The sequence below is a fragment of the Zonotrichia albicollis genome, chromosome 3, assembly GCF_047830755.1.
Source record: "Zonotrichia albicollis isolate bZonAlb1 chromosome 3, bZonAlb1.hap1, whole genome shotgun sequence".
Taxonomy (NCBI): domain Eukaryota; kingdom Metazoa; phylum Chordata; class Aves; order Passeriformes; family Passerellidae; genus Zonotrichia; species Zonotrichia albicollis.
The window spans coordinates 67613636-67629427 of record NC_133821.1 but is presented as its reverse complement, the minus strand read 5'-3'; the positions used below and the strand labels follow the sequence as shown (position 1 = coordinate 67629427).

The 15792-nt window shown below is 38.5% G+C and overlaps 1 protein-coding gene across 2 annotated transcripts in view; it reads left to right on the top strand.

The window, feature by feature from the left end:
- MTHFD1L (methylenetetrahydrofolate dehydrogenase (NADP+ dependent) 1 like) overlaps window positions 1–15792 on the top strand; it is a 145550-nt gene that overhangs the window by 17558 nt on the left and 112200 nt on the right. For both annotated transcript variants that reach the window (XM_026794154.2, XM_074537764.1), the window contains exons 9-11: window positions 3409–3488; window positions 4197–4294; window positions 8155–8328. In XM_026794154.2, the coding sequence (XP_026649955.2) occupies window positions 3409–3488; window positions 4197–4294; window positions 8155–8328 (352 nt within the window). The remainder of the gene's footprint in view (window positions 1–3408; window positions 3489–4196; window positions 4295–8154; window positions 8329–15792) is intronic.

The window sequence follows — 15792 nt, the reverse complement described above, 5'->3', positions numbered from 1 at the left end:
GTGACAAAGAGAGTCCTTGCATCTCTAATGCTCATTTGTTTCCCCTAGGGGTTTTTGGATATAATTGTTAAGTATCTGTAGGGCAGAGCTTGGCACACAGGTCTCTTGAGCAGGTACCCAGCCTACTAGCATGAGACAGCTTTACATGAAGGAGGAATGGGGGAGAGAGGGAAAGGAATAGAGAAGAGAGGGAGTGGTGGTACAGCAGGCATACCTAAAAATAAATAAATAAAAAGGAATCTCCCCTCATTTTAATCCTGAAGGCAGAAACCTCTTATGTGACAGACCTGGGGTGGTTCTGACAGGGTGGGATGAGCCAGTCCATGCAGCCTGAGTGGGCACCAGGAGTGACTGCACTGTCCCAGCACTGTGTGCTGCCTGGTGCAAGCCCCACTTTCAGACTCCTAATTCTCTGCATTGAGAATTGAGTCTGAGCCTTCACAGGCCTGAAAGTTACACAGTGTAACTGCATGCTACATCTTAAGACTTAAATATCTTCATGCCTTAGTTGCTCTAAAGAACTGTAGGTAATACTAGTGTTTCCCTTCTCTGAAAGAGTGTTAGAAGAACTGCATTACACACCACAGTAACATTATTTCTAATGCAGGAAATGTAAGATTTGCCATAAGCATATACATCTCTTTGCATTTTTCAAGTTGTAGCACTCTGTTGAGTACTGCATTTTTTTTTTGAAAGACAGCATGAGATTTTTATCAAGATAATTTAGGTAGAACTCATGTATCAAATGTCTGTCTTTTGGTAATGCTTTTGAGGTTGTCAGAACTTTGGGGTAACTCCAAAATTACAGCAGAAATGCATTTTACCAGCTATAAAAATGTTGGTCTCAAGGCTTAGTAGAGAGGAACATGAAACACAGGTGTCTGACAGGAAGAATGCACTTACTTTAGATGCAAGATGTTTGTGGAAAGCCCATGGTGGAGTAGTTGTGACCTTGGAGAAACAACTGAGTCTTATAACTGTCTCTTGACTTCCATGGAATCTGGCTGAGGTGCTTGGAAGTTGTTCTGGATTTTTTCTTGCTTTAGAAATGTCCGACTTAACATCTGTGGGGTCACAGGAGCTAAATGAAGCTTGAAAGCAATAATGGCCATGAAGTAACATTTGTTCTTGGTAGATGGTGGCTAGATTTCCAACTTGTGTGGGTGTGCATGTTGTCTAACACACTTGCATGTTTTAAAAGCACTCAGAATTTGCAAGGATGTAGCTGAACTGGGGAAGTGTAATGTTGTAAATCAGGAGAGTAGAGATAAAAGTGTTCACTCCAAAGTGACAATTCTTTTTCAAGTATTTTTTTGACCAAAGGTTTTTAAATTATCACAATTTTAAAACATTCTGCAATTTTCTAGCAGTGCAACATCTGCTTCTGTTGCACTGACAGTCTTGGAATCAGGTCAGTGCTGGTAGAGTCTTGCAGGAATATACTTTATATGTGAATGTATGAAAATGAAAGTAACTTTCTGAACAAAATTTAAGGATCCCAGAATTATTTGAGATTATTTGAGATGTCCAACTCCTTTGGGGTCACTTGAAAGCTGAAGCCCACATGGTTTAAGTATGTTAGTGGGAAATTCAACCATTTCCCCATCTCTATTCTGAGCTGCCTGAGCAGACAGGTAGCACCTGGCAGCAGCTCTCACTCACCTGCACAGTAGGGTATGAGTCAGAGGAGGGAGCACAATATCTAAAGTTCAGCTGATCTGACTGTAGTCCGAAGCAGAGAGTGCTATTGCAGCTTCCATGTGGAAAATTTATCCTAGGAGAGCTGTTGCAATCCTGTGATTGTCTTGCTAACTCCATGCATGCATGACTTTCACCTCTAGCTTCCCCTTCACCCCTGTAAAAGCCTGGTTAGTCATTTGTGGGGTGACTGTGTAGCATAGGCAGTCTGAGAGAAATAGTTTCTTGAAGGGAATTGTCTAATTCTAATATGTATTTACACACATGCTAGCTCTGCCCTGATAAAAATAGTTGAATTAAGCCAAATAACATAAAAAGTCAAAATGGTTCTGTAAAGCACAGCTGTCTGAAAGGGGATTTTAAACTTCATTCTTCCTACTTCATTTGTCTGTTTGGCAGCTCTCCCAGCCTGGTCTCAAAGCAACAAGAGTCAGCTTATGACTGTAATAGACTATTCCAGTAAAACTCCTCTGTCTAAATCTAAAGCTGAGCAACTCCAGAAGAAATTGTTGGTTTTTTGTTTGTTTGTTTGTTTGTTTTAATTGCAAATGTTAATGCAAGAAGAAGGACTTTTTAGACACTTTCTTAATTAGAGTTTAATATGAGGACTGTTGCCTTCAGCTTGGTTAGCTGTGTCACTGATGTGTGGATGCCTGCTGGCAGGAAGGTTTGAGAAAGGGTCAGGAAACACATGGAGTGAGGCTGAGGGTCTGCAGGGAGGCTCTCCTGCTCTCTCAGCAGTGGATGTGGGAGAGTGGGCTGTGGCTGCCACTCTGTCTGCAGTCTGAGTGTCCTGTGCCCTGCTGCCCTGGGACCCTTGTGGGGAGGGCTGGTTGTGCAAGGAAACGTGAGCCTTTTATGACCAGTACAGAAGGGCTGAACAGAGCAAGAGCCTGACCAGGTCAGGGCTTGCACTTCAGTTCCCCCGTGGCAGAAGGTTAAAGCTGTCAGCGTACAGTTGTTGTTTTTTATTACAATTGTATCTACGCCCTTCAGAATGTGGCCACGGCCTTGATATGCCCACAGAGACTAGGATGTGAATTTTGGAGAAATTGTGTCTAGATAAAAGTCAATGAGCAGCAACAGAAGAACAAGCCAGAAGAAGGATTACAGCAAAATGGCAAAATAATATGTTTAGTTGGGGTAGCTAATGTATGATTATAATTTGATATATTGCCACTAGAAACAATCATAACTGTCTCTGAAGTTGAAGTCACTCTGATTTATGTAGACTTTCCAGAATACCTGCTTTTAGTATCATGCTGATGAAGATAACTGTTGCTATTAAAAAAAAAAAATTGCATCTACTATTTCTAAGTTATAATGATCCTGTATGGTATTTGTGATCATTTCATTGTTCTTGCCCATTGTAGTGTGTGTGTCAAAGAGAAGACATTCTTTACCGTGCTCATTTAGGTGTTCTGTTTAAGAGTGCATGTAGCTTTTCAAATACAGCTGTGTGAATTTCTTTGTGTGGGTTTGTGTAATATGTTTCAGAACATACAGTTACTCTCTGATTTTCATAGTCTATTCATCCTTCTGGTTGGTTTCATTTGAAGTATTAGAGAAGCCACCTATAATTTTGTCAGTAATATTGGTAAATTTCAAGTCAACCTTCAGAAATTTTTTATTTGTATATAACTTTCAAATGCACATGCTCCCACTCACAGAAGATTTGTGATTTATAACTGCAATACTTATATTTTTCAGAGAAACACAGCTATGGTCAGCAGAACAACCCTGCTGATGAAAAGACTGTTGGTTCTCTTGCAGTAGCAATGAGAATGCAGGTTAGTGTACCTCTGTTTGTAGATTGTACCAATGTTACAGATTTGTTGCTCTTTCTATAAGTTGCAGAAATTGCTTCTACAGTTTGTATTTGTTTTACTCGTTTGACCATCTTACATGGCTTCCATTTTAATAGCAGCTCTTAGTCAGATAGAGTAATACCTGTTGTATTTAATTAGAGAAAGGTAAATTAAAAATCAGACATCTCATAATTGTGATTAATACAGTAAAGGTTGGCAGAAGCACTTGTGTCAATAGGTTAATGTCACTCACTCTGGTAATACTGAGAAGATTAATTGTATCTGCATTTTTGCATTACAATGGATAGAGGGTCCAAAACTATGTTATTTAATTTTAGAAGCAGCATGAGTCAGTCAGTGAACAATCAGTATCTTCCATTATTTTTAAGGTGTGAGACAAGAATAGTAATTCTCTGTCTTGACCAGAGTAAAATGTCCAACTGCCTAATTAGAGAATCTTCTCTGCCACTTATGTGTTAGTGGGGTTGTTTCCTTTTGAAATGTGGTCGTACAATAGAAAAGTGGCTCTTACTTTGTCCTATAACCATGAAATGGAAATTTTTTTAAGTTTGGGACTTTTTGTTAGCCTTTGCCGTGGAAGTTATTTCAACATACTCTAGAGATTGTTTGAAATTGCTGTTTAGCATTTATGATGCAGCTGTTGTGTGCTGTTTTCTTGTTTAAAACCAGAACATGGTAAAAAACATGGAGCGATGGATCCAGTCCCAGCAGTACAGGAAGTGGGACCTCCACAGCTTAAAACTGCAGCCCCTCTCCCCAGTGCCCAGGTAATAAGTGCTTCTAAAGAAAACAAAAGTGAAAAATATTTTTGAAAAGAGCAAGCAAGTGTGACAACCTAAAAATGTACTGTGCCTAAATAATTTTTAATCTTATATGGATTATATGTTGTGCCATTCTCTTGTGTGCTTCATCATGACCATGGGCTTCTGTTTGATATCGATTTTTACTTTGATTTTTACATTGGAGCCAGGCTTTATTCCATGAAGTCCTAAAGCTGGAAGGTTTCATTGTCAAAGGGAGGAGAAGTCTTGTGCAGAACAGAACAGAACAACAGAAATACAAAAGGCAAGAGGTTCCTAATGGCTGAACCCTGGTGTAGGAAGGTGTTTAGTTAAGGCTCAGTGGTTTCAGTGGCTCAGTGGTTTGAGTTTGTATTTATTTTCTTCCCTCAGTAGAAGTACTTTCTTCTGCATTAGACTTTTAAATTCCTGTGTGGGTGTGAAAAGCAGGAAGCATATTTATTCTCATAGCCAGAATCTTTTCAATCAGCTCCTGTCATTCACTTCCCAAGGCCCGTGTCTGGGCCTCAGGGATTACAGGTCTGCCTTGGCATGATTGCTGACATCTCTGATATTTAAAGCAGTTGAGCTCTTCACTGTGCTAAAGTGCTTTGCTATGTGTTGGTTGTGTTGGGTGACAGAGAGAGGAACCAATGGCTTGAAAGTGAGAAAATTGTCAACAATTTTTTGTGCTTATTGATACGCCTGCTTCTGCAGAAGCTGAAGGAACCTCGCACCAGAAAAAAGTCTGAGAGAGTTGGAACTCCATAGTCTGGAGGATAAGAGAATCTTACCAGTGTGTCTAAATACAATGTACAGTAATACAAACAGGAACAAGGCAGGCTCTTTTCAGTGGAGCCCAGGGACAGAACCATCAGCAGTGAGCACAAACTGAAATCCAGGAAGCTCCATTTGAACATCAGGAAATACTTCTTCACTGTGAGGGTGACCAAATATTGACACAGATGTGCAGGGTGGTTGTGGAGTGTCCATCCTAGGAGACATTGAGAAGCCACCTGGACATAGGCAACTAACCAGCTCTGGATGCCCCTGCATGAGCAGGGGGGTTGGACCAGATGACTTCCAGAGGTCCCTTCCAACCCCAGCCAGTCTGTGATTTTGTAATTCTGAATCCTGCTGGTGTCGTTTTGGAAAGCCATGACAAAATACTGTATTTTGATTTATTTTTCACTGTCTCTTACAACAGTTCAATGGGAATGAACACAAATGTAATTTAAACTAGAGATGCCAAAAGAATGAGTTTTCTCTTGTGACCAGGGACTCAAGGAGGCAGAAATGCTTGAGATTTTTCTGGAATTCTAGAATTCAATTTTTAGAATTGAAGCCTAAAAAACTATCCTTAAATAATGCAATTAAAAGTTAAAGTATGTGATGTCATGAGAATGATGGTAAAAAAAACTCACAAAAAGGTATTCCCAACCCTCTCTATGACATTGTATGTTTAGTACATCAATAATTACATAATTAATAAATAATGGGGTGTGTGTGTATATATATACACCATAATATGTAGAGTATAATAAATATTATATAATTAGTAATATGACTTGCATTTATCTGCTAACTCTATAGCTTTGTCTTTTTTCTTTTAAATGTAAAAAATCCGTTCAGATGGAAAGTATCCTGTAATAAAATGTAAGCTTTCAGTAATACACCACGTTGTGTGGAAACCGATGGAGTATTCATTGAAAGTGAGGCAAAGCTGCTTAAGCACTAAAACTAAGAACATCTGCTTTTTGATTTCTGTGAGATCTGGGTTGAAGTATTTCCAAATATATTGGAAATGGAATGGAAAATTTTTTTACAGTATGCAGTAAAAAAAAAAGTCAGGTGAGTAGATGTAGAGCCTTCCTCCGTCTTTTAAATTTTTCTGTATTTTGTAAATTATCACTTAGCATTGTCAGTAGTGGACTTCTTGCTTAACAGTTTTCATTCATGCAGAAGAACCACTTTTGCATATCTCCAGCAATACTGAATAACATAACATATTGAATAATTCTGGTATTTCCAATACAGAGAATATTTTGTCAGACTAAAAGAGTCAGCAACAAATATAGACTTCTAAAGTCCAGGTATAACCAAGTCTTTAATTTTCTGTGTCTTGGGAAAATATATTTAGGAGGAGGAAAAAAATGTAAAGTAATGTTGTCGTATTAGTCTCTATCTTTCTCCCCTTGCTAAATGCATAAATTATTTTAAGGAAAATAGTCACTCTGAAATTTTTAATTGGTTAGATCTTTAAGGGACCACACTATCACCAACTTAGCAAGAGTTTTCTGGGACTGTATTTGTTTATATATATTGGAAGCTCTGAGTGAAAACTTCAGATGGTCTTTTGCAATGTGATGTTTGTAAGCCACTCCATCTTGTGCTCTCATTTAATTTTTTTGGCTAGCTGTGTTTGAAGTCACACATAGGAAGCCAAAGGTATATCCTTCTGTGAAAGAGGATACACTTAGTATGTCTTTGAAAGAAAGCAGGTTCCAGCTTAGTACTGTGATTGAGTAACTCCTTGTCCTGTAGTTCTGGATTATGCCATTGTTTGGGTGGGTGGTTTCTGGGTTTCACTTACCTGCTGCAGGGTGCAAAAGGGGGCTACTTGAGAGCTATAAATGAATAATGGAGCCAGTTTAGGATTTTCTCAAAAAATTGCAAGCCATTAAGTTGGCACAGACTGATCATTTGTCGACTCGTTGCAGAATGGCTGAAGTACACACACAGAGTTGATGTCTGGTTGTAGTTTTATGTTCACTGGTGAGTATTTAAGGTCTTGCAGAATGTTTGAAAGTTCAGGACATGAGCTTTCATGACACTGCCAGATTCTGTCTTAAAAATACTGAGATCAGCTGAAGCTACAGGAAGAAATTTAGCCTGGTTAGGCTGAAAGTAATTTTTTAAGTTGTTTTTGTGGTAGTGCGAGCAATTCAAAGCCCAGGGAGACAGCTCTTCACATCCTGTGTTCCAGCCCCTGGGCTTCCATGCTGCAGGAACTTACAGCTTCTACACGCTTATGTGGACATAATGGGCAATGAGGTCAAGCTCACAAATGCAAAATCCATGATGGAATATTAAATCCAAAACCTCAGGTTGTCCAGGTCAGGAATTGCAGTTACAAAAGTGTCCCCTGCAGCCACATTCCTTCCGGGAATCTGTGGCTTGCCTCAGCTACTGCTCACCCTTGCTGGAGGTAGTTTGTAAGCTCAGTGGATGTTTTGTCTGAGCTCTGTGCTGTAGACTCCTGCTCTGTGGCCATTCTTAGTTTAGCTGTGTTTTAGAAGTGCATGAGTTGGTCTTCAAATGCCTTGTTTCCTTTGTTTCCTTCGGTGCCCTCGTGGGGAGCAGCGATGGTGGCGCTGCCCTCGGATGAAAGGCGCTGCATGCACAAGCTTCGGGTTTAGCGAGTGTGTTTGTGTGACTGTTGGCCAAGGAATGCATGCACTTTTTAGTAAATTGTATGTGCTGAAATATGCTGTGAGGGAGGAGAACAAAAGGGAAAAACAAATCCAGAAACATCCATTCCAGTGGGACGTGCTTGAGCATCCAGCAGACACGTTTCTAGCTTGATATGAAAGCATTACGTAATATTTGGAATCTGATTAAAGGAGAGCTCTCTGTGAAACTGTAACAATTAACAAACTCTGTATGTGATTTTCAATGTTATATTAGGTGTTAGTTAATATTTAGGTTTGGTTAATAAAATGTGAGAGGGAATTTAAAAACTCATTACAATAATTCCATTGTTGGATTATTTGCTGTTGTTTTGTGCTCTGTTGTCGACCACCTAAGCTGAGAGAAATCTCCTGGCTCCTATTTGTTTTCTTTTCCAGTGATATTGAGATTTCCCGAGCACAGAGTCCAAAAGCTGTTGATGTACTTGCCAAGGAGATAGGATTGCTTACAGATGAAATTGAGATCTATGGCCAAACCAAAGCCAAAGTACGTTTGTCCCTGCTGGAAAGGTTAAGGGATCAACCAGATGGAAAATATGTTCTAGTTGCTGGGTAAGAATGCTATGTAATGTAATGTCATTAATGTCTGCTGTTTCCACTCTTATTAATATAAACATGCAACTCACATCTTTTTTATACACACTTTACAAATAAGAATCTTGAATGTTTTCATCTGAATGTTGCTCTTTTCTGACAGTGAGCAGGTTTTGAATTTCTTTGAAGTAACACAGCTTTTCTTCCAAACTCTTTTTACTGAATTAAAGTGTATTTTGTAAAAGGTAATTTGTTCTATGATTCTGTGAAATGTTGGTGAGTGGAGTTTTTCTTACTGTTTTATCAGAATTTTAAATGTTTAACTTGGATATTTAAGGCTGCTTGCATTGTGGCTGTTTATAAACAAACATTAACAGAAGCTAGATGCTAATCTGTTGATATTAACAATAAATACTTTTTTTATTGAAGAACAGATTACAAAGTTTAAAAAGCCATGTTTTTTCTCTGAAATGTAGACATGTCTCCAGACAGGCTTATCCTGCTTGCTTTTCCCACGATTATAGCAAATGCAATGCTCAGCAGGAATTGCACACTTGTCTTCTGAAGAGCTTCAGGTTTTTCTTGCATTCAGTGACACAACCTTTTCATTCACCTGGTTTACTAAGTGGAAACTTCTACTTGTGAACAAACATGTGAAGGTTTTCATTAATACTTAAATTGCAGTGTGTCTTTATATTCTGAGTTAATCTATTGGTTGCTTCCTTTTAACTAAAACCAGTCAGGTTTATAATGCAGTTTTGGCTGATGCAGAAGGAGAAGGCTGTTGTTAACTGCCTTTACCTACTGATTCCTCACCTTGGATGGTGTTTCTCGAGCTGTTTGCTTTACTGCCTTCCTGTGGGAACAACCTGGATTTCTGGCACTGAGATGGAGCTGTTGTAGTCTGACTTGGTGTCACAAAGCTGAGGCAGGCAAGATATGAGGCTTTCCTCAAAGCTATGTGATAGAAGTCCAGTGTTGAAGATATTCCTGGAGGATGCTGAAGCAGTTAAGAGAAGCAAATAATAACTTGTTGAGCTATTATTGGTTTGGGTTTTTGTGGCATTGGAGAAACAAAAACAGGTTCAGCATTTAACTGAGTTTGAAGAAAGTTGCTGCCATGTATTTTCATGCTCATGATGTCAACAGCATCAATTGGTCATCATGCTGCGGACCAATCCAGGCTTCCCCAGCAACAAACCTCTCTCAGAAGAGGAGGTTATTTGAAGATGTCTGGAGGTGCAAAGATAGCACAAGTTGCAGAGCCCCATTCGGGTGGATTTTAGCTGCGTCAGATTGCATGCACCAGTGCTTACATTTCTTCACACTTCTTTGTCTCCCATTCTCATTCAAAGAAGGTGTATCAAGCAGTTGTCACAGAAAGAAGTGCCATCTGCATGTGGAAGAAATGCAGAAGCTTTGACCATCAAGATAAAAAACTGGCAAAAAGTAGAAAATTGTATTCTCTTTTAAGTTGACATAAAATATACCAATACAGAATGGTGTTTCAGAAACAAAGGGCTGGGTTTGGTACCATGCCAAGCTGGTGATGCAATATGTTGCTATTTGTAACATCTCTGGAGTCATTGCGTCTTGTGGGATTAGTGCAAAGCCACATCTGCTGCAGAAGTGCCTGGGCAGGGTCACTGCAATAGTGGGAACATTCTCTTCTGAGAGAGTTCAAAGCTTGACTTTGAAATATAGTACATATAAAATATACATATAATGTGTGTTTATATGCTCTCAGCTGCTCTCTCTTGCTGAAATGGCTGTAGCAGATGACAATGATTATAAGAAAAGCAGGGAACTCTGTCTGATGGGGAAGTGTTCAATGCAATGAAAATCAAGTATCATAGAAGTGTGGAAACTGGGGAGTGACATATCCTCCTTTGCCTTCATTCTCTCCCTTGCCAAGGCAAGATCAACCAGAACCTGCTATTTGGATTATTGTGTTTGTTCACAGTAACCAAAGATATTTTAAAATTATTTTAGAATGATGCAGTGCAATGAAGCCTTCAGAATAAATTTTCAATGCTTCAGAGGAAATATTTAAGTTATATGTTTATACTTACAGTTCTGGTGGAAACATTTGTAATGTATGATGGGAACTTCTTGTGTGTGAAAAGAGTGTAAAGTGTGTGTGTATTCAAGAAACTGCAAAACCTCCAACCTCCATCCATGATGCAGCCAGTGACATTTGTGCCTTTAATTGCACATTCAGATTTAAATGTTTCACAATGTCTAGGAATTTATAAATATTTGCTGCAGATGCATGTCTAGTTTATTCCTGATATGCTAAAGACCAAACTTCTTGTTCTGAGCAGAAAATACAACTGAAATATACCTTTTTATCTCTATGGAAGGTTTTGGGCCCTTTAAAAAGTTGCTAACTGCAGTCTTTTTTGTTCCTTCTAAATGCAAGCAAATATGGCTAAGTGTCTCATCCATTATCAACTTTGTATGCTGAAGTATTATAAACTTTGTATGCAGTTCAACAGATCATGACACCTGAAAATAAGGTTAAGACTTTACTTCTTCATAAATTCCATTTACCTCTATATGGAGACCATTCTTTTATAATTTTTTTTTCATTCCTGCTTTTTTATTTTCTTTGTGTTTGGCTTGCTCTAGGGCTCGTGTTAAGACACTGGGGGGGCAGAGCCACAAGTTATTGTGGAGTAATTGGTTCTTGGGCATCAACTGCCTGCAAACAGGATTTTAGTGTGCTAAATAATACATCACAGGATCTGTTAACTCAAACTGCCTCCACTCATTGCCAGCTGAGAGCATGCAAATGAATGCAGCTTGTGCTTGACCTAGAAGCTAAGTTTAGTGTTCAGGGTAACCTAATCATGTATTCAAGCATGTACATGGCATATTCACAAACACAATATGAAATTACATCTGCAGTTTGTTAGAATCTATGTCTGTGTGTGTATGTTTCAGTATCTTGTTTCTAAATGCTCCAGTGTTGTGACTTTTAGCAGATAATTCTGCACACTTGTTCACTTCAAAAATGCAAGATGAGGAAGAATAAAAAGTGGGAAAATGATGAAATACAATTCTGCTTTTAACAAGAAGTGTGTTGGATTTTGAATGCTGGAAAATTTAAAATCAGTACTTTTCTCCTAACAGTAATAGATTGTTCTGTGATGAACCACCTTTTCAGTAAGGTAAAAATGGAGGGAAAAAAATCTATTTCTTTTTACTGTGTCCCTTGGGCTGCAAGGTGCTTAAAAGTAGTAAGTAAGTAAAAAGGAAAATACAAATTAGAGGAAAGATACAGGGAAGGATAAGAGGGGAAAATACCCCTGTGTTGATGCCCTGAATTGTCTTACAGTCCAAGGTAAAGTCATAGTTGAGACAGTTGTCATGTATTGGTCATGTCATTACTCAGCTCCTGATTGGGATTGTCGTGTATGAGTCTGTAGTGGATTATGAGAGTTTGTAGTGGAGGATTCCTCAGTCTCTTCCTGTCTTTGTTCAGTCATTTTAGCTTCATAGTGACTTCTGTGCTTTTGTATTTGGAAGCTCCAGTCCCAACCCAAGGATGCCACTGCAACATTGCCATAGCCTCATCTCGATGAGGTGACAGCAGTTGCAACACTTCTGTGCTCAGAAATACATCTTTGACAATTGTAATCTAGGATGGCAGACGTACATAGGTGGGAACTCAGTTGCCCATGGCCTCCATAGCCTGGCTTTGCAGGTTTCCATGTGGATCACACAAATTATGAACTCGTTAAAATCTTTGAACCTGCTGATACTTATGAGTTGAACATAGAAAATTTGAAAGAGAATTGTCACATATGCAGTGAAGTTCTTGCTGGAGTCACAGTGGCTGGTGTAGCTGTGAGGAGGTTACAGCTGGTGCAGTGTATGTCTCCCTGTTTGTTTATTTTCTCTTTGGGAGACCTCGTGTAGCTTTCCCACAGAAACAGCTCTGCTGTAAGCTAATGTGATGTATAACAAACAAACAAAAAGTCTGCATATTCTTATCTTTGTTTTGATATACATAAAGAGAGAAGGCTTTCCAATGTTATGGAAAACTTACTTTGCCAGGGAGCTGATGACTGCTTGGTAGGTGGCAAAGTTTAAGGCGGAAAATTATTGTGGGGTTTCTGTGTTTTGATTGAAAACATACTAAAGAAATTTGAAGAATAATGCAAATGGCTGTTAAAGTCTCTTGAAGTTCATTAAAATTTATTGCGTTTTAAAGGAGGTTTTTCCTTAATTTGCATAAGGTTAAAGCACAGCATTGCACAATTGAGCTAAAGTTAGCCATTGGCAGTTGTAATTTTATACCCATGTGAGCAAGTGACCTAAGGTGCAAGAGTGTAGGCTCAGTAGTGTAGCCAGCAAAAACAGCTCAATGTCCACAAAACAGATTACGTGGATTATTTCATTTATAAACCCCAATGAAAGTAGAGCAGGTACAAAAGGGAAGATATTTAAAATAAACTTTCAAAAGAAAATTATTGGAATAGAATTTTCTTTAAATTTTAGCTGGTTCTTTTTTCTTCTTCTTTTAACTAATGTTTAAAGCTGAGATTTTGGTAACTGTTGAAACTAATAAATAACTGTTTAGCTCTTGCTAAACAGTTTCCTGCCAGTTTAATGAAAGACCAGTGGTGTGTTTCTCTTTTTGCTTTCTGGAAAAAGGTCTGTCTCATAGAAAGCTCTCAGTGCTTTCTGGTTCATATTACAGTGTCATGTTAGAGTAGGCCAGTCCAGTTACCAGAGCATTTTAGTAACGTGACACTTGACTGACTGTGTGCTGTTTTCTTCTGTGACAAAGAGATATTATTCTTTATGCTACCAACGTGCATTCTGGTTATGCATTTGTCAATTGCAGTTTCATTTCCTTTGCTGGATGAAGGCTGCATCTTTGATTTTACTGTTTTCATAAGAGTTGTGAAGAGTCCCTGTGTTGCTGTGCACGCCAGATCAGCCACCTGCCACATTTTGAGCTGGAACCAAGTAAATAACTAGGGATGGTGTCTCTGAATTCTCTTGAGTGCGAACTTCATATGACTGATGCTCAAAATTAGAGGTAGCCACCAACAGGATGCCCTGCAAATGTAATTTTTTCTGTTTGTAGTGCAGCCATTGTGTGCACAGAGTTTTTGGAAAGTTCTTTACTGGCAACTTCCAGTAAACAATTACAGGTGTCTCTTTCATAGTAGAATACTTTTCTTTTGAGTGTTTCATTACTGTTTTTTCTGGTTTTTTGGGGGTTTTTTTGTTATTATTTTTAAATAATTGTTTCATGAGTTGTTACCTTGTTAAGTCTTTTAACACAGTAATGCCTCAGGATTACTTTTATATTCCTTAAATGTGGTTCTAATGCACAGGAATAAGAGGATCAAGTAAAAGAGATTAGGACAATAGACAAAAGTGAATGAGATAGTAGAGGAGAGCAAGGGATAAGGAGAAACCACGCTAAGAATTACTTGAATGGGTTTGGGGAAACCAATGTTAAGACAGTAGTCAGAAAGTGAAACTGGTAGTAAAAGTGAGTTAACTTGGCTGTGATGCTCTGAAAGAAACACATTTGTACAAAAGTAAGGATCCTGGGACAAAAAGGTGGTGAGAAAGAGAGTGTGGGAAAAAAGGAAGCTCTCTGTGTGGCAGCAGTAAAGCCCTGATGTCTCCCTGTCCTGACAGTGCAGAGATTAAAAGTATCCTTTCTTCTAGAAACTGCAAACTTGAAAGTAAAAGAAATGAAGTAGCATTCTGTGCTCCTGCAGTAGATCAGAAGGAAATAAGAAGACCTAGTATGGATAAAAAAATTACAGGGACCAAAACTGCTTTTGGTCTAAATCTCTCACCTTTTTTTTTTGGCTCTACATAGATACTTTGCTAGAGTTCTGTGAATTCTTTTTTAAGTCAAAGAAGTGCCATTCTAGGATAATTGAATAGTCTAGGATAATGAATAGTAAGTTACTGATGATATTTTAGAATCTGATGGTTGGTGAGCACAATGTTATAAAATGTGGGAGAAAATTGCTAAAACCAAGTGCCCAAATAAGTGGCCCGTGGCCACACAAGAGTAGTTCAAAGAGAGGAATTCAGGGAATCTCTTATACATGTGCTTAACCCCATTGATTTCACTGAAACTTTGGTTAAATAACTACATTTCTGATTTTTTTTTTTCCCTAGAACAGTATAAAGATGTTGATTTGACTTGCTTCCAAACTGCCCACATTTTCCCAGACATATCTATCCAGGGCATCTTTTCTAAAGTAAAAGCCAAGGATCTGATGATGCTGTAAAAGATAGATTTATGAAAAGTTAGCATTTTTCATCTATTTTCTCTTGTGGGATGAAGAAGTGCTTTTGCCAGTCTGTGAACTGACTGAACTAAGCAGATTCTTACAATTACTCCAATGTTTTTGTGCCATTTGAATTGTGATCTGAGGATAGGAATATCTTGGAAAAATTACTAGTTGGGGAAGGAAGTGTTTCTAATTAGAGCTAGATGTTTCAGCTCAAGTTTTGAAAAGGTCACAAGATAAGGGTTCCCCTTTGACTAGATCCATGTGCATACTTGTAGTTCCTTGGGAATGAACACCAGTTTTTACATCAGCTTCACTAAAGTACTTCTCTGCAGGTAGAAAAGGCACCAAAGATATGAATGGTTGCTCTTTGCCAAAAAGGAAGATTTGTGTGAGAGTGGTGTGAATGGAAAAAGGACTGGGGCTTTCTTCTTTTGCCAATCAGTAAAAGAAATGCTGCCTCAAAAGAATCATTGAAATGCATTTTGGAGCCATGAGATGTGTTCATACCTCAAGAAAGAAAAACAGAAAGAGAAGAAAAACCCTAGCACCCCACACACACTTTTAAGATGGATCATAAACAAATGTGCTGATGTTGAAAGTAGAGAGAGGATCATTTAAACTGAGGTGTGTCTTGTTCACTGAAGGCTGATGAAGTTTTCTACTTGCAAAATCAGCTGTCATTGTCCCTTTATTAAAGGAGCAAGAATAGACTCTGCTCTAGGGACAAGAATAGAGTGGAGGTAAGAGTCTCTGATTTGAGTTTGCAGGTATTTTTAAAATTCTGTCTTGTTTCAGTCATGGTCTAAATATGGGAGCAGTAGCATGAGGCTTTTGATCTTTTGTATGGACTATGATTGTCACTGTCCCCTATTGCCCTTAAATCTCTGAAACAGAAGTGTACAATGAATCATGTTCAGTTGAATATAGTGGATTTTGTGTCCTGTTATATTTAAAAAGCAGTTGCTCTGTCATTGTTGAGGATTATGGTGACATGGAAGCTGGAGAGGCACAGCTGAGTTCTACAAAGAAAAGTGTTGGTTGTTTAACTTAAAATATTCTATTGTTTCATTCAAAGTTTGAACAGTGGGAATAAAAGATCTCATGCATTACTGCAGAAAAATATTAATACATGCTTAGAGTATCGTGATGGATGGTTTGTTAATGAAACTGGTGAGACTTTTGTGCTGTAATAAAAATGTCT